The sequence below is a fragment of the Gopherus evgoodei genome, chromosome 3 (assembly GCF_007399415.2).
Source record: "Gopherus evgoodei ecotype Sinaloan lineage chromosome 3, rGopEvg1_v1.p, whole genome shotgun sequence".
Lineage (NCBI taxonomy): Eukaryota > Metazoa > Chordata > Testudines > Testudinidae > Gopherus > Gopherus evgoodei.
This window is the reverse complement of record NC_044324.1, coordinates 98,895,110-98,910,077: the sequence shown is the minus strand read 5'-3', so window position 1 is coordinate 98,910,077 and position 14,968 is coordinate 98,895,110. Positions and strand designations below refer to the sequence as shown.

Sequence of the window (14,968 nt, the reverse complement as noted above, 5' to 3'; positions counted from 1 at the left end):
GTACCTGCTACTGTGTCTTTCTGAGGCAATAAGGGGTGGGGGGGAGAGGGCCATGCATGGTCACATGGTCCCCATCCCCAGATTTCATACCAGAATGTGGCCAGCAGTAGCTGTTTGGCACTGTGCAGGAGGGAAGGGATGGGAGCTGCTTCCAGAATTGGCTGGAAATGGGATGAGGGCAGAGCCGTGCTGGCTGAGACCTGGCATGAAGCAGGGGCTGCACTGACGGACCAGCAAGAGGAGAAGCCAGCCCCTCTTGCTGCATCTTCACCCTACCACCAGCCTTGTGCATCAACCCCCATTGTCAGCCACTGGCCCCCACCCCCGCCACTCACCACTGGTGGGTAGGCAGCTGGTGAGCAGGGATCGGGCCAGCAGCAAGACCCACAAGTACTGACGGGTATGGGGGAAAGACAGAAAATACAGAACAATTTGCCTGTTTTTAAGAAAAAGCAGGACACCTGCAGGAGGGCTTAAATACAGGACTGTCCCTTTAAAAACGGGACATCTGGTCACCCTAGCACAAAGGTAGGCAACCAATGGCACGCATGCTGAAGGCGGCAAGCGAGCTGATTTTTTCAGTGGCACTCACACTGCCCGGATCCTGGCCAATGGTCCAAGGAGCTCTGCATTTTAATTTAATTTTAAATGAATCTCCTTAAACATTTTAAAAACCTTATTTATTTTACATACAACAATAGTTTAGTTATATATTATAGACTTTTAGAAAGAGCCCCTCTAAAAACATTACAATGTATTACTGGCACGCAAAACCTTACATTAGAGTGAATAAATGAAGACTCGGCACAGCACTTCTGAAAGGTGGCCGACCCCTGCCCTAGCATATGGTGTCACTAAAATGATAGTTTGTTATTATAATTTGTTATTTGGTGAGGAGAACATAGAGGAGGGCAAGAGACAGAGAAGGGGACAAGGAAGGGGAACTTCCAATTTAATCCCCGCCCCCACCTATACCTACACAGCCTTTTGTCCTCTGCTTCAATCACCATGACTTCCATTTCAGATGATCCCAGACTGCCACTCCCTGTGCATGGAGTATTTGCAAATTCAGTTTTAGTTTTTTGATGGTGTGATGGGTGGCTTTACTCACTGCTGGGCTGCATTGCCTTCTGGTGGTTCTGGGGATTTGCTTTGTCAGCCCGACATCCCTTCCAGCGGTTTCACTCCATCACTCTGTCTCTTTCTCTCACTACAGCCTCCTTTTTCATAACTCGGATCTCCAGCAAGGCAACTATGTGGTTCCCCACTGGGAGTAGGTCAAAGTCTCATTGCCAGCAGTCTCAGGAAGTCTTTCCATTCACTGGCCCAGGTGCCATTTCCTCAGCAGCTGCTAGGGGAACCTGGGCCTGCCCTCTACTCCAGGTTCCAGCTCAGAGGTTATCTAGTCAGCAGCCACGGTCTGCACTCCTATTCCTTGCTCCCTTTTCCTGAGCCTCTTCTGTACCTTCTGTCTCTTCCCATTCCTCTGAGTTAGCCAGCCCAAACTCCCTCCTCTGATGGAGTCTGTAAGTTATCTGCCTCTGTAGCCCCAACCACACCTCTCTTCTCCCAGAGAGTGACTGTAGCCTTTTCCTGTTGCCAGCCTCCTGGTTTTATAACCGTAGCCCACCTCTGCCCCCAGCTGGGCTTCATTAGCCAATTATTCCTTAGAGCGTTCCTCCAGGTGCAGCCTATAGGTTCATTGCCTATTTTACCCTTCAGGGCTTGGGAGGAGTGGACACACCATCACAGATGGGTTTCATTCTGTGGAACAAGTAGCAAGGAAAAGACTCCCCTTGCTGAAAATAGAAAGGAAAATAAGGTCCATTATCTTTGCTTTATAAAAGCACACTCTGGTCTATGCTTAGCAAGAGCATAGCCTATGTGAACCTTCACATTTGAAAATGTAAGTCCATGTGCCATAATTGTTTGCTTCCTTGATGTCATTTTCAGGACCATCTCCTCAGTAGCCAGTCAAGAGAAAAGGTCATTATGAAAACCAGTAGATGATCTGATTGCTTATGCTAAGCAATGTTCCAAATGCAGTAGGTCTCAGTGGCTTTTCTAATCCCTTTACCCAGTGGCTTAGATCTTGAGTCCACTCATCACAGGTCAAAGGTTCTTACATCTATTCTACACACATTTCCTCTTACAGCTCGGCTGCTCGTGACACCAACACTTCAAACAGTTCTACTACTTGTTCTCCGTAACCAAACATTACAATACTGAGCAAGGAGTGTTAATACAACAAACACATTGTCAGATAACCTTAGTCCCAGATTTGGACCTTAGTGTCCAAAATATGGGGGATAGCATGAAAACCTCCAAGCTTAGTTACCAGCTTGGACCTGGTACTGCTGCCACCACCCAAAAATTACAGTGTTTTGGGGCACTCTGGTCCCCCCGAAAACCTTCCCTGGGGACCCCAAGACCCAAATCCCTTGAGTCTCACAACAACGGGAAATAAACCTTTTCCCTTCACCCCCCTCCAGGTGCTCCTGAAGAGATACACAGACACAAGCTCTGTGAATCTAAACAGAGTGACTCCCCCTCTCCCCATTCCCAATCCTGGAGAACAGAATTACCGAGAGTTAATCTCTCTTTCCCCCCTCACCCAGAGGGTATGCAAAGTCAGGCAAATAAATCTAACACACACAGATCTTCCTCTGACTTCTTCCTCCCACCAATTCCCTGGTGAGTACAGACTCAATTTCCCTGAAGTTTCCCACTAAAGAAAAATTCCAACAGGTCTTAAAAGAAAGCTTTATATAAAAAAGAAAGAAAAATACATACAAATGGTCTCTCTGTATTAAGGTGACAAATACAGGGTCAATTGCTTAAAAGAATATTGAATAAACAGCCTTATTCAAAAAGAATACAATTCAAAGCACTCCAGCAACTATATTCATGTAAATACAAAACAAAACACCATGTTTGTACTTACAACTTGGAAACAGAAGATTAGAAAGCAAGAAATAGAAATCACTCCTCATCCGAGAGAGCATACATGCAGACAGACAGAGACTCAGACACAACATTTTTCCTCCACCCAGAGTTGAAAAAATCCGGTTTCCTGATTGGTCCTCTGGTCAGGTGCTTCAGGTGAAAGAGACATTAACCCTTAGCTATCTGTTTATGACACGCCCCCCAAATTGCAGACAGTGGGGAAGCTCACTGGCGGCGATTTCCTCCTAGAACTTTAAACTAAACAGATTAATACAACACATGCACCTTTACATATACCACTAAGTATATAACTAACAGAGGTCAACATTTTAAGAACACTTTTTAACTACTAGATTCTGGGAAACTCTCACGGGAGAGTGCATCCGCTACTTTGTTAGAAGCTCCTGTGATGTGCTGAATTTCAAAATCAAAATCTTGGAGAGCTAAACTCCAATGAAGAAGTTTCTTGTTGTTCCCCTTGGCAGTATGAAGCCGCTTTAGTGCAGCATGGTCAGTTTGTAGTTGGAACCGCCGTCCCCAAACATATGGCATAGCATTCCTTTTCACTGACTGACCAGTGACCCTCTCAGACAGTTTTTTGCTGAGAAACACGACAGGATGGAAGTTGTGATCTGTTGCTTCCTGCATGAGCACTGCTCCTATACCATGCTCAGATGCATCCATGGTTACCAGGAATGGCTTGTCAAAATCCGGGGCCCTGAGCACAGGGTCAGACATGAGTGCCATCTTAAGCTGGGTAAAGGCCTTTTGACACTCATCAGTCCACTTAACTGCATTTGGCTGGGTCTTTTTGGTCAGGTCGGTCAGTGGGGCAGCGATTTGGCTGTAGTGTGGTACAAATTGCCTGTAGTACCCGGCCAAGCCTAAGAAGGATTGGACCTGTTTCTTTGACCGTGGGACAGGCCACTTTTGGATAGCATCCACCTTGGCCTGTAGGGGGTTTATGGTTCCTCGACCCACCTGGTGCCCCAGGTAAGTCACTCTGTTTTGGCCTATTTGACACTTTTTGGCCTTAACAGTTAGTCCGGCCTGCCTGATGCGCTCAAAGACCTTTTCCAGGTGTAGTAGGTGTTTGGGCCAGGAGTCTGAAAAAATGGCCACATCATCGAGGTAGGCAACTGCAAATTCTCCCAGTCCTGCTAGTAGACCATCTACCAGCCTCTGGAAGGTGGCGGGTGCATTTTGAAGGCCGAAAGGAAGGACATTGAATTCATACACCCCCGCATGGGTAACGAATGCTGACCTCTCTTTGGCAGGTTCATCTAGCGGTACTTGCCAGTACCCCTTGGTTAAGTCTATTGTAGAGATGAACTGGGCACGTCCCAACTTTTCCAATAGCTCATCGGTGTGTGGCATTGGATAGTTGTCTGGACGAGTTACCACATTTAGCTTACGATAGTCCACGCAAAAGCGTATTTCCCCATCTGGTTTGGGTACCAGAACCACTGGAGATGCCCATGCACTGGTAGATGAGCGGATTATACCCATCTGTAGCATGTTCTGGATCTCCTGTTCTATAGCAGCTTGGGCATGAGGAGACACCCGGTAGGGTGGGGTTCTGATTGGGTGAGCATTACCTGTGTCAATGGAGTGGTATGCCCGTTCAGTCCGTCCTGGGGTGGCTGAGAACAATGAGGCGAAGCTAGTGCACAGCTCCTTGATTTGTCGCCACTGCAGACGTTCCAGGGTGGTTGAGAGGTTCACCTCTTCCACGCCACCGTCTTTTTTCCCGTCGTAGTAGACACCATCAGGCCACTCAGCATCATCTCCCTGAACTGTAAACTGACAAACCTGTAAGTCTCTGGAATAGAAAGGCTTGAGAGAATTAACATGGTAAACTCTAGGTTTTAGTGAGGAATTGGGAAATGCTATGAGGTAGTTCACAGTTCCCAGGCGCTCTTGGACCGTGAATGGCCCTTCCAATGATGCTTCCATCTTATGGGCCTGTTGCGCCTTTAAGACCATAACCTGGTCTCCTACCTTGAAGGAACGTTCTCTGGCATGTCTGTCATACCAGACCTTTTGCTCTTCCTGAGCATCCTTTAGGTTCTCTCTAGCAAGGGCTAAAGAGTGTCGGAGGGTGCTTTGTAGGTTGCTTACAAAGTCCAGAATGTTAGTTCCTGGAGAAGGTGTAAACCCCTCCCATTGCTGCTTCACCAACTGTAATGACCCCTTAACCTCGTGGCCATACACAAGTTCAAACGGTGAAAACCCTAAACTGGGATGTGGTACAGCCCTGTAGGCAAACAGCAACTGCTGCAACACTAGGTCCCAATTATTGGAGTATTCTTTGACGAATTTATGTATCATGGCCCCCAAAGTTCCATTAAACCTTTCCACCAGGCCATTGGTTTGATGGTGGTACGGGGTGGCAACCAAGTGATTCACCCCATGAGTTTCCCACAGTTTTTCCATGGTCCCTGCCAGGAAATTAGATCCTGAATCTGTAAGGATGTCGGAGGGCCAACCTACCCTGGCAAAGATGTCTGTTAGGGCCAGGCACACAGTGTTAACCCTGGTGTTGCCTAGAGCTACTGCTTCCGGCCATCGGGTAGCAAAGTCCACTAAAGTCAGTACATACTGCTTTCCTCTGGGCGTCTTTTTTGGGAAAGGACCCAGAATATCCACAGCTACTCGCTGAAATGGGACCTCAATTATGGGGAGTGGCTGGAGAGGGGCCTTGACCTGGTCTTGGGGTTTTCCCACTCTTTGGCATACCTCACAAGACCGGACATACTTGCCCATCCCCTCCCAGTGGAAGGACTTCCCCAACCGGTCCTTGGTTCTGTTCACCCCAGCATGGCCACTGGGATGATCATGGGCTAAGCTTAAGAGCTTCCCCCGGTATTTAGTTGGAACCACCAACTGTTTTTGCGGCTGCCATTCTTCCCGGTGTCCACTAGAAAGAATCTCCTTGTATAAAAGTCCTTGGTCTATAACAAACCGGGATCGATTAGAAGAGCTGAGCGGCGGTGGGGTGCTCCGTGCCGCCGCCCACATTTTCTGAAGGCTGTCATCTGCTTCCTGCTCAGTCTGGAACTGTTCCCTTGAGGCTGGGGTCACCAGTTCTTCCTCAGACTGTGGACTTGAGCTTGGTCCCTCTGGAAGCAATGTAGGTGATGGGGTTGGTTCCGTTGCTGGTGAACCGCTTTCCGCTGGTGCACCTGAGGGTATTTCAGGCTCGGGCTGAGCCTTTTGGGTATGGTTGTCTGTTGCTTCTGCCAGTTTTGGCTCGCTGGCGCCCTCTGGCATTGAGTTTGAAGATGTGGTTGAACTTGCTGGTGCTGGTTGCTGTTCCAGTTCCGGGCCTGGGACTGGAGGTGCTGTGGCAGTTTCAGTGGTTAGCATGGTATCCGGGTCCACTACCTCTGTCTGGGTCTCTGGTAACACAGACGGGGTGTCTGTGGACGGCTCAGGAACAGGAATGGGTCTGGAAGCTTGCCTGGTTTGGCTACGTGTAACCATTCCCACTCTCTTGGCCCGCTTCACCTGGTTGGCCAAGTCTTCCCCCAGTAGCATGGGGATAGGATAATTGTCATAGACTGCAAAAGTCCACATTCCTGACCAGCCTTTGTACTGGACAGGCAGTTCAGCTGTAGGCAAGTCTACAGCTTGTGACATGAAGGGGTAAATTGTAACTTTGGCCTTTGGGTTGATGAATTTGGGGTCAACGAAGGATTGGTGGATAGCTGACACTTGTGCCCCCGTGTCTCTCCACGCAGTAATCTTCTTTCCGCCCACTCTCAAATTTTCCCTTCGCTCCAAGGGTATTTGAGAGGCATCCGGGCCTGGGGATCTTTGGTGTGATGGTGGTGTAATGAATTGCACTCGCATGGTGTTCTTTGGACAGTTGGCCTTGATATGTCCCAGTTCATTACACTTAAAGCATCTTCCATCTGATGGGTCACTGGGCCGAGGTGAGTTACTGGAGACTGGTGAGGTGGAAGAATAGGGCGTCTGTGGCTTTACTTGGGTTGTATGTGGGGTCTTTGGCTGTCCTCGGTTGTAGGGTTTATGGTCGGTGTGCCCGCTGGGGTATTCGTTCCCCTTGACAGTAGCTTTCTTGCTTTCTGCCACTTCCATCCATCTGGCTCCAATCTCCCCCGCCTCAGCAAGATCTTTGGGTTTTCCATCTTGTATGTACCATGTGATGTCTTCAGGAACACCATCCAAGAACTGCTCCATTTGTATGAGGAGGTGCAATTCTTCCAAGGTTTTAACATTGTGTCCTGATATCCAGGCCTCATAATTTTTCCCAACGTAGTAGGCGTGTTTGGGAAATGACACATCTGGTTTCCACTTTTGGATTCTGAAACGCCGACGGGCATGATCCGGGGTTATCCCCATTCTGTATCTGGCCTTGGTTGAAAAAGTTTATAGTCATTCATTTGCTGCTTAGGCATTTCATCTGCCACCTCTGCTAAAGGTCCACTGAGCTGTGGCCTCAATTCTACCATGTACTGGTCTTCAGGGATGTTGTACCCAAGACAGGCTCTTTCAAAATTTTCCAAGAAGGCCTCGGTGTCATCACCTGCCTTGTAGGTGGGAAATTTCCTGTGCTGTGGAACAATCATTGGTGCAGGGTTGCTAGGGTTGGCTGTGTTTTCCTTAGCCGTTTCTAATTCTATGGCCTGTCGGTGGGTTTCTCTCAGGAGTTCCAACTCTCTCCTGTGGGTAGCCTCTTTTTCTCTTTCCCTCAGCTCCATGTCTTGTAGTCTTTTTTCCAGTTCTCGCCTGTGTTCAGCTTCTTTGATTTGTTCTTTGGCTTCCATTTTTGTCATGGTAGGCATGGTTCCTGTTTTTTTGTGTTGGGGTGCCCTCCGGTGTTTATCTTCTGAACTGAAGGCTCTGTTGCCTCCTGGGGTCTGCCTAGCAACAGTGCCTTTTCCCTTTCTTTGTCTAGCTAATTTTTTTCAATGTAGAGTAAACCAGAAAAACCACTTTATTTGCATGAGTATAGTGCTGGTAATGACTCTCAATGGGAGTGCTATTGTCACAAAAGACTCTTAACAGCCCCTTAATGGGTTCTTGCTTAATATGCAAGCCACAACTGCCAGAGAGAGCAGAAAAAAAAATTCTCTCTGGTTCCTTTTTAAAACCAAACTGTTTCTCTCTGCTAAAAAGCCCCTAGCAGAGAAAAGAAAAATATAATATTCCTACTGGCTTCTGGATTCTGTCTATCCCAATGCTGCACACCATGTCAGATAACCTTAGTCCCAGATTTGGACCTTAGCGTCCAAAATATGGGGGGTTAGCATGAAAACCTCCAAGCTTAGTTACCAGCTTGGACCTGGTACTGCTGCCACCACCCAAAAAATTAGAGTGTTTTGGGGCACTCTGGTCCCCCCAAAAACCTTCCCTGGGGACCCCAAGACCCAAATCCCTTGAGTCTCACAACAAAGGGAAATAAACCTTTTCCCTTCTTCCCGCTCCAGGTGCTCCTGGAGAGATACACAGACACAAGCTCTGTGAATCTAAACAGAGTGACTCCCCCCCTCCCCGTTCCCAGTCCTGGAGAACAGAATTACCGAGAGTTAATCTCTCTTTCCCCCCTCACCCAGAGGGTATGCAAAGTCAGGCAAATAAATCTAACACACACAGATCTTCCTCTGACTTCTTCCTCCCACCAATTCCCTGGTGAGTACAGACTCAATTTCCCTGAAGTTTCCCACTAAAGAAAAACTCCAACAGGTCTTAAAAGAAAGCTTTATATAAAAAAGAAAGAAAAATACATACAAATGATCTCTCTGTATTAAGGTGACAAATACAGGGTCAATTGCTTAAAAGAATATTGAATAAACAGCCTTATTCAAAAAGAATACAATTCAAAGCACTCCAGCAACTATATTCATGTAAATACAAAACAAAACACCATGTTTGTACTTACAACTTGGAAACAGAAGATTAGAAAGCAAGAAATAGAAATCACTCCTCATCCGAGAGAGCATACATGCAGACAGACAGAGACTCAGACACAACTTTTTTCCTCCACTCAGAGTTGAAAAAATCCGGTTTCCTGATTGGTCCTCTGGTCAGGTGCTTCACGTGAAAGAGACATTAACCCTTAGCTATCTGTTTATGACACACATACTCTGAAATGAGAACTTTTATAATAAGAGGTTTCTCACTGGAAGAACTTTGTGACTATTTTAGTTATTTAGCAGGGGCCCTTATGGCAATTTTAGAAAGTGTGGTGCGAATGTTATAAATTCCCACTGAACTATAAGTCAGGAAGGAATTAAACTGAGGGCACCTATTTTTCCCCCTATCCTGCAGCCACATTTGGTAACTGCCAGGAGCCTGAGTGCTGTATTTAATTTGCAAAAGGAGTAATATGCAGCCACTCTTACTATAATTTAGAGGTGCAGTCCATACTGACAATAGGTTCTGATTTATAGTGTGTTTCATCCAAGCAGTTTAGCATGTTGGGAGGTGTAGTTTCCATGGGCTGTACCTGTATATTAAAGGAAAGGATGGCAATAGGCCATATGCTAGTCACTCAGCCACACTTTGGCCATTTTGGGAATAAACATGCACATTTTAATGAGCAAAACTGATACACAGGTAAACATCTGCAAAAAAATAAACAGATTCATAGAACTTTTGAAAAGTGGTCTTAAAAGAGATTCACATGTGGCCCTCCACTTGTGCATGTGCATTTTTATGCTCACAAATCACTTGCAATAGCTAATCTTGTGGTCTGTCCTTGTACGTGCACATACACACCCATTTTGACACCCAGTCTGGGTTTTATTCATGTAAACATTATAATTTTGCATGCATAGGGGATATGTGCATGCAAAGTTGTGCATGCAAAAATTGAGCCACTTTCTGATAATTTCCTCTTACTTCTTCTTTTTTTTAAATGTATTTCAGGTATGATGGGCTATCAAGTAATCCAGAAGCTGGATAAAGGATACAGAATCCCTCAACCAGCTAACTGCCCTGATAAGCTCTATAACATTATGCTGGAGTGCTGGAATGCAGAGCCCAAAGGAAGGCCCACTTTTGAAACATTGCACTGGAAACTGGAAGATTATGATATGGACTCTACATCCTATATTGATGCAAATGCTTTTGTAAAATGAATGTTGTGGCAGAGACTGAAGAAAATCAAATGATCAGTTAAATAAGTATGGTATAAAGGGTAACTGTGAAATAAATTTCACCTCAGAATATGAGGGAGGAGAAGTTTAAATTATTAGATGAAACTAAGGAATTTTATAAATTGCTAAGGCTATGGTGATGTTCCAGGACACTAGAGATTTCAATGTCAGCCATTGTCTTGCAAAATTAAGAAAACTGAAATGAGGGGGCATTATTATTTGTTTGTTTGTTTTATAAAATGAGCTCTCTTCTATTTATTATTTAAATAGTAGACCAAACGAATGAACAGATGAGATTGTTGCTCAATAAGCATTTTGCATTTCACTGTTTATCTACTAGAATGGTTATTTGTTATTCCTTAGATTGCTGAAGCTCATCAACTTGTTGCTTTGAAGGAATCTGATTACTTTGTTGCACAGCAGGACCTGTGCTTGGAGACTTTTCTTTTCTTTTTAAAATATCCTGTGACTATAATGCTGGCAAAGCCATATTAAATGTTTGATTGTACATGGAGTGCACATGCCTTTGCTAAAGAGGAAAATGAAACAGATATTGGGAAAAGAATTAAAATAACATCAAAACACAAACTTTTTGCTTTATATATGTGCAGTGTCTATCTTATGAAATAATTACAATTAGCATTAGTTAACTAAGTTTATGCTAATGATTTTTTAAATTATCCACTGAGGTGCACAGAGACATTTTATAATCCATGAATTTTAAGAATCATGAAGCTGAAAAGATTTTTTATAATGAAATAGACATGGCCTTAATATTTTGGAGTGATTCTGTAAAATTCCCAACCTCAGCTTACGCATTTGACAGCACTGTGCCTAGGATCATACATCGATTTTTGAGAAGGGTCAGCAAAATGCTTCTTTTCTCTCTTTTCTCTGTTCCAAATGTATCTGATTTATTTTATATAGCACAGGATGACATTAGGGCCAGCTTCGTCTGCTGCGGTAGAAGTAGAGCGCTACTGATTATATGCGGGTCTGAGCATTGTTAGCAACATTTAAAATTTTTCCAATTCTAGGTAAATTAGCCAGGTGTATAACTTCTGCTACATCTCGAGACCTTGAAGGCTTTTGTATGCAGCATAATTGTGAACTATATTTTCCCCTTCATTTTCAATTATTGAACTATAGAATCTATTGTAGTCTGTAATATTAATACTATACATACTATAGGCTCAAAATAAGAATCTAACTACTATCTCCCAATAACAGACATGCAAGGTGTCTGCCAGGAAAATCCAAAAATAGATATAAATAAATGAAAAGATTCACTAACCTAAAATTTGTATGTCTTTCATTGCTTATTCTCTCTGCCATTTCCTTGTTATTTTCTTCTCCTTCCACATTAAGCCTATTTACCCCATTTCAATACCTCCCACTTCCCCCCTCATTTGTAATCTATTTTTAATCTGCTCTTTCTATTTTCTTTGTCGCATCTCTTCTTTTCTTGGAAAGCAGCATCTTCTTCTTTTCCACATGCACCCCATTCTCTGGTTACCCACCCAAAACTCCCTCCTTTATTATATAGTTTCTTGTCCACTTCCTCTTCATCCCTTTGTATTCTTATCTCACTATCCTCCTTGCTTTCCTTGTTTTTCATCCTACTCTCCCCACCATTACCTAATACTAATTACATTTGTAAAGCACTTTACAACATTAACCAATTAACTGCCATAACATTCCTGTGATGTTGGAAAGCATTACTATCTCCAGAGAAGGAAGAAAAGCTTAAATGGCTTGGCCAAAGGCACAGTGGACATAGTGTTGGGCACTGGGATGGAATGCTCCATAGCCTCATGATGATGAGCCCCCTTCACCCACCCTCCCTTTGTAACAGGAGCTCACACTGACTACTCAGCACTAAAGCAAGCTCAGCTACTGATTAGTGGCCAGCAACCAGATGGAACGTGTGATGACCATAGCAGCATCAACCCAGGAGGCAGTCTAGGGTGACCAGATGTCCCAATTTTATAGGGACAGTCCTGATATTTGGGGCTTTTTCTTATGTAGGTTCCGATTACCCCTCACCCCTGTCCTGATTTTTCACACTTGCTGTCTGGTCACCCTAAGGCAGTCCCCAACTCATAAATTCAAGTCCCAGATCCTTACAACCATGGGTTTAACAGGTCCCATGCACAACTTGACTTTTGAAAGCCTATTATTTTTCAGAAAAAAAATCACTTTCAAACTTTCAATCCTGATGTGGAGGTTGCATTTCCAGGATGATTGTGACACTGAAATAGGTTAGAAACATTTTAATTAAAAACTGATTTCACCCTTGATGCTTATAGAGGTGTAAAATTCAGAAGGGTCCTTGGCTTTGGGCTTCACTGGCCCCATAGTTTGAGGCTCTTAACTTCTAAGGACATTCATGTCATCAAGAACAGATCAAAGGGGACATTTAAGACTTATTGGAATCTTAATTATAGAAAGCACCTATATTAGATAAACTTTACAGCAAATGATATAAAGGTTACAAGAGTTCTATAGCAAGGAAGCTGGTGCATCAAACTCTCTTACAAAGAAGAAAACCTAATGCAAAAAATTAATTATCATAATTCAAAGTTATATTGATTGGCCCCAGATCCTCTGTGCTAAACAGCGTAGCTGGGTTGAAATGGACAGATTCCCATACTATCATTAAACACCTCAATGAGTGACCCAGTATGTCTGAAAAAAGTACATATATGTAGGAAACATGTTCTTAGATCAACACAGGCTATGAGCTCATAAACTTTTAATTTCCATCCTCTTCCCCCAAATATGAATATATATCGCATTGCCACCATACACAAGTTTTTTCTTCACTGCTGTATAATTACACCCCGCATAGATTTCTTTATTTGTGAAATTTCTATCAAAAACAGTAAAATCAATATTTTTCTATGATTTTGTTTAACTTAGTTTAAGTATATTGTAGGCCTGGGGTTTGTGTAGGTGTCTAAAGCTTGCAGTTAGTAAGGGAATTTGTGTGCTTCATCCCCAACTGTACTGACTCACACAGAGGATTTTGAAGGTGCTGGGATATAGTGTAATAACCTAGAAAAATCAAAGCTGTGACCGTTTCAATACATAGCAACTCTTCCTCCTGAGGTGGGAGGGGTAGTGGTATGGGTACTGTACTGTATTTCTGAAGAGATGGTGCTCCTTCCACACCAGGAACAGTGATGATTTTGTGTCATCTTGCCAGCTCTGCAGTCAAGTTTCCCTGAGCCAGAGCACTGAATTGAGGCTAGCACGTTTGGCCCAGGGACACTTTCTCAGACACTCCATGTCCTGTGACTGTAAGAGTCTGGAAATTGGACCACTTCTTATCTTTTCCTTTTGCTTTTTGTTGTAGAGTTAGATCCAAACCACAAAATAAAATCTGGCTCTGGATTGGACTGGAAAGTTGGGGTTGCTCATATTCTTGTTTCTTCAAGATGTAATAATCTGCAACTTCCTAAATCTTTAAAGGCTAGACTGCCACTCTTACTTACATTGAATATAAAAAAATTCCATGGAAATTAATGGAGTTACTGGGGGAATAAGGTGGGATTCAACATAAGAGTGGCAGAAACTGCTCCTAAGCATGTGCATTTATTCAACTAAAAGTGACTGAATATAAAGGAATTGATTCTGCATAGCCTTTTGTTGTCATTTATACCTATGTGAAGTGGCTGTGACACATCACAATTCTATTTTAGCTCCGTTTTTCACTACTAGTTAGAAAGTGCAAGGCAGTGGAGAATTAGGCCCCAAAGAAAGAGTAAAATATAGAGCAGTTTAAAATATTGCCATCTACCCATTTTTTTCGCTCTGTTTTTCTATAGGGCTGGATAGATGTAGCTGATCAACTTGTGTGTTGATCAGACCTTGACAGAAATCAAACCTGCTTAGTGGTGGTGTAGTACAGACCTTGGCTGAACTCCTCCTATCAGATTGCTTCCTTAATCCAACCCATTGGAAGCTAATGATCTTACCAGTGGACCAAATTCGGTGATGAATCCTGTTTACGTGCTACCTGAGGCATGTTGCACATACACTAAGAAGATCCAATCCATTTCATAACCATTTGTATTTATATGACAGATACCAATTGTAGTCAGAGCTCTTCTCTAAGGCTTGATTTAAATGGAACATCAAGGTTAGCGTTTCCAGTTATAGTGCACACTAAAATGGTTTTAACTTATTGCACTTGATTCTTGAGGTCCTTTATGTTCAAGGTTCTGCCAAAGCAATCTATTGCACTTGTTTTTACTTGGCTCATAGAGGGAAAAAATGGATTTAGTTGTGAGAAACAGTAATAGATTTAAAAAAATTTGACAGATTTCTATGTTTAGATAGAATAAACGGATCAGGAAGATATAAGTGGAATTATTCTACAATAGACTAGCTCTTGTAAAATTCACTTCACATAAATTATACTGAGACACCTTTCTATGTAATGTTTTATTTATGTAATTCAGAGGGTTTTTTTTAAATAGAATTAAATCATTTCTTGCAGTCCTTCAAAAGCTCATTTTGACATAAGCTTAAAAATGTCAAGTCAGATAAGATGACTCCCGAGTTGTGTTCTGCTCTGTATTCTTCAAGAACCTCTGAAGAATTAAAATTACATTTTCCACCCTAAATATCACAGAAGCTGTGAACTTTACTTTTGATTCTTATAAAAAAAGTCTTTGGACAGATGGCCTGCAGTTTAGAGCAGGGGTGGGCAAACTTTTTGGCCCAAGGGCTACATCTGGGTATGGAAATTGTATGGCAGGCCATAAATACTCACAAAATTGGGGGGCTGGAGTGCAGTAGACGATGAGAGCTTCAGCTGGGGCTGCAGGCTTGAGTGAGGCCAGAAACGAAGAGTTCAGGGTGCGGGAGGGGGCTCTGGAGTGGGACAG

At 43.6% G+C, this 14,968-nt stretch overlaps 1 protein-coding gene across 1 annotated transcript in view; it reads left to right on the top strand.

The window, feature by feature from the left end:
- The window catches only part of FRK (fyn related Src family tyrosine kinase), a 77,413-nt gene extending 66,047 nt beyond the window's left edge, over positions 1-11,366 (top strand). The window contains exon 8 of the mRNA XM_030556160.1: positions 9,844-11,366. Within this exon, the coding sequence (XP_030412020.1) occupies positions 9,844-10,055 (212 nt within the window). The 3' untranslated portion in view covers positions 10,056-11,366. The remainder of the gene's footprint in view (positions 1-9,843) is intronic.
- Positions 11,367-14,968: the final 3,602 nt, after the last annotated feature.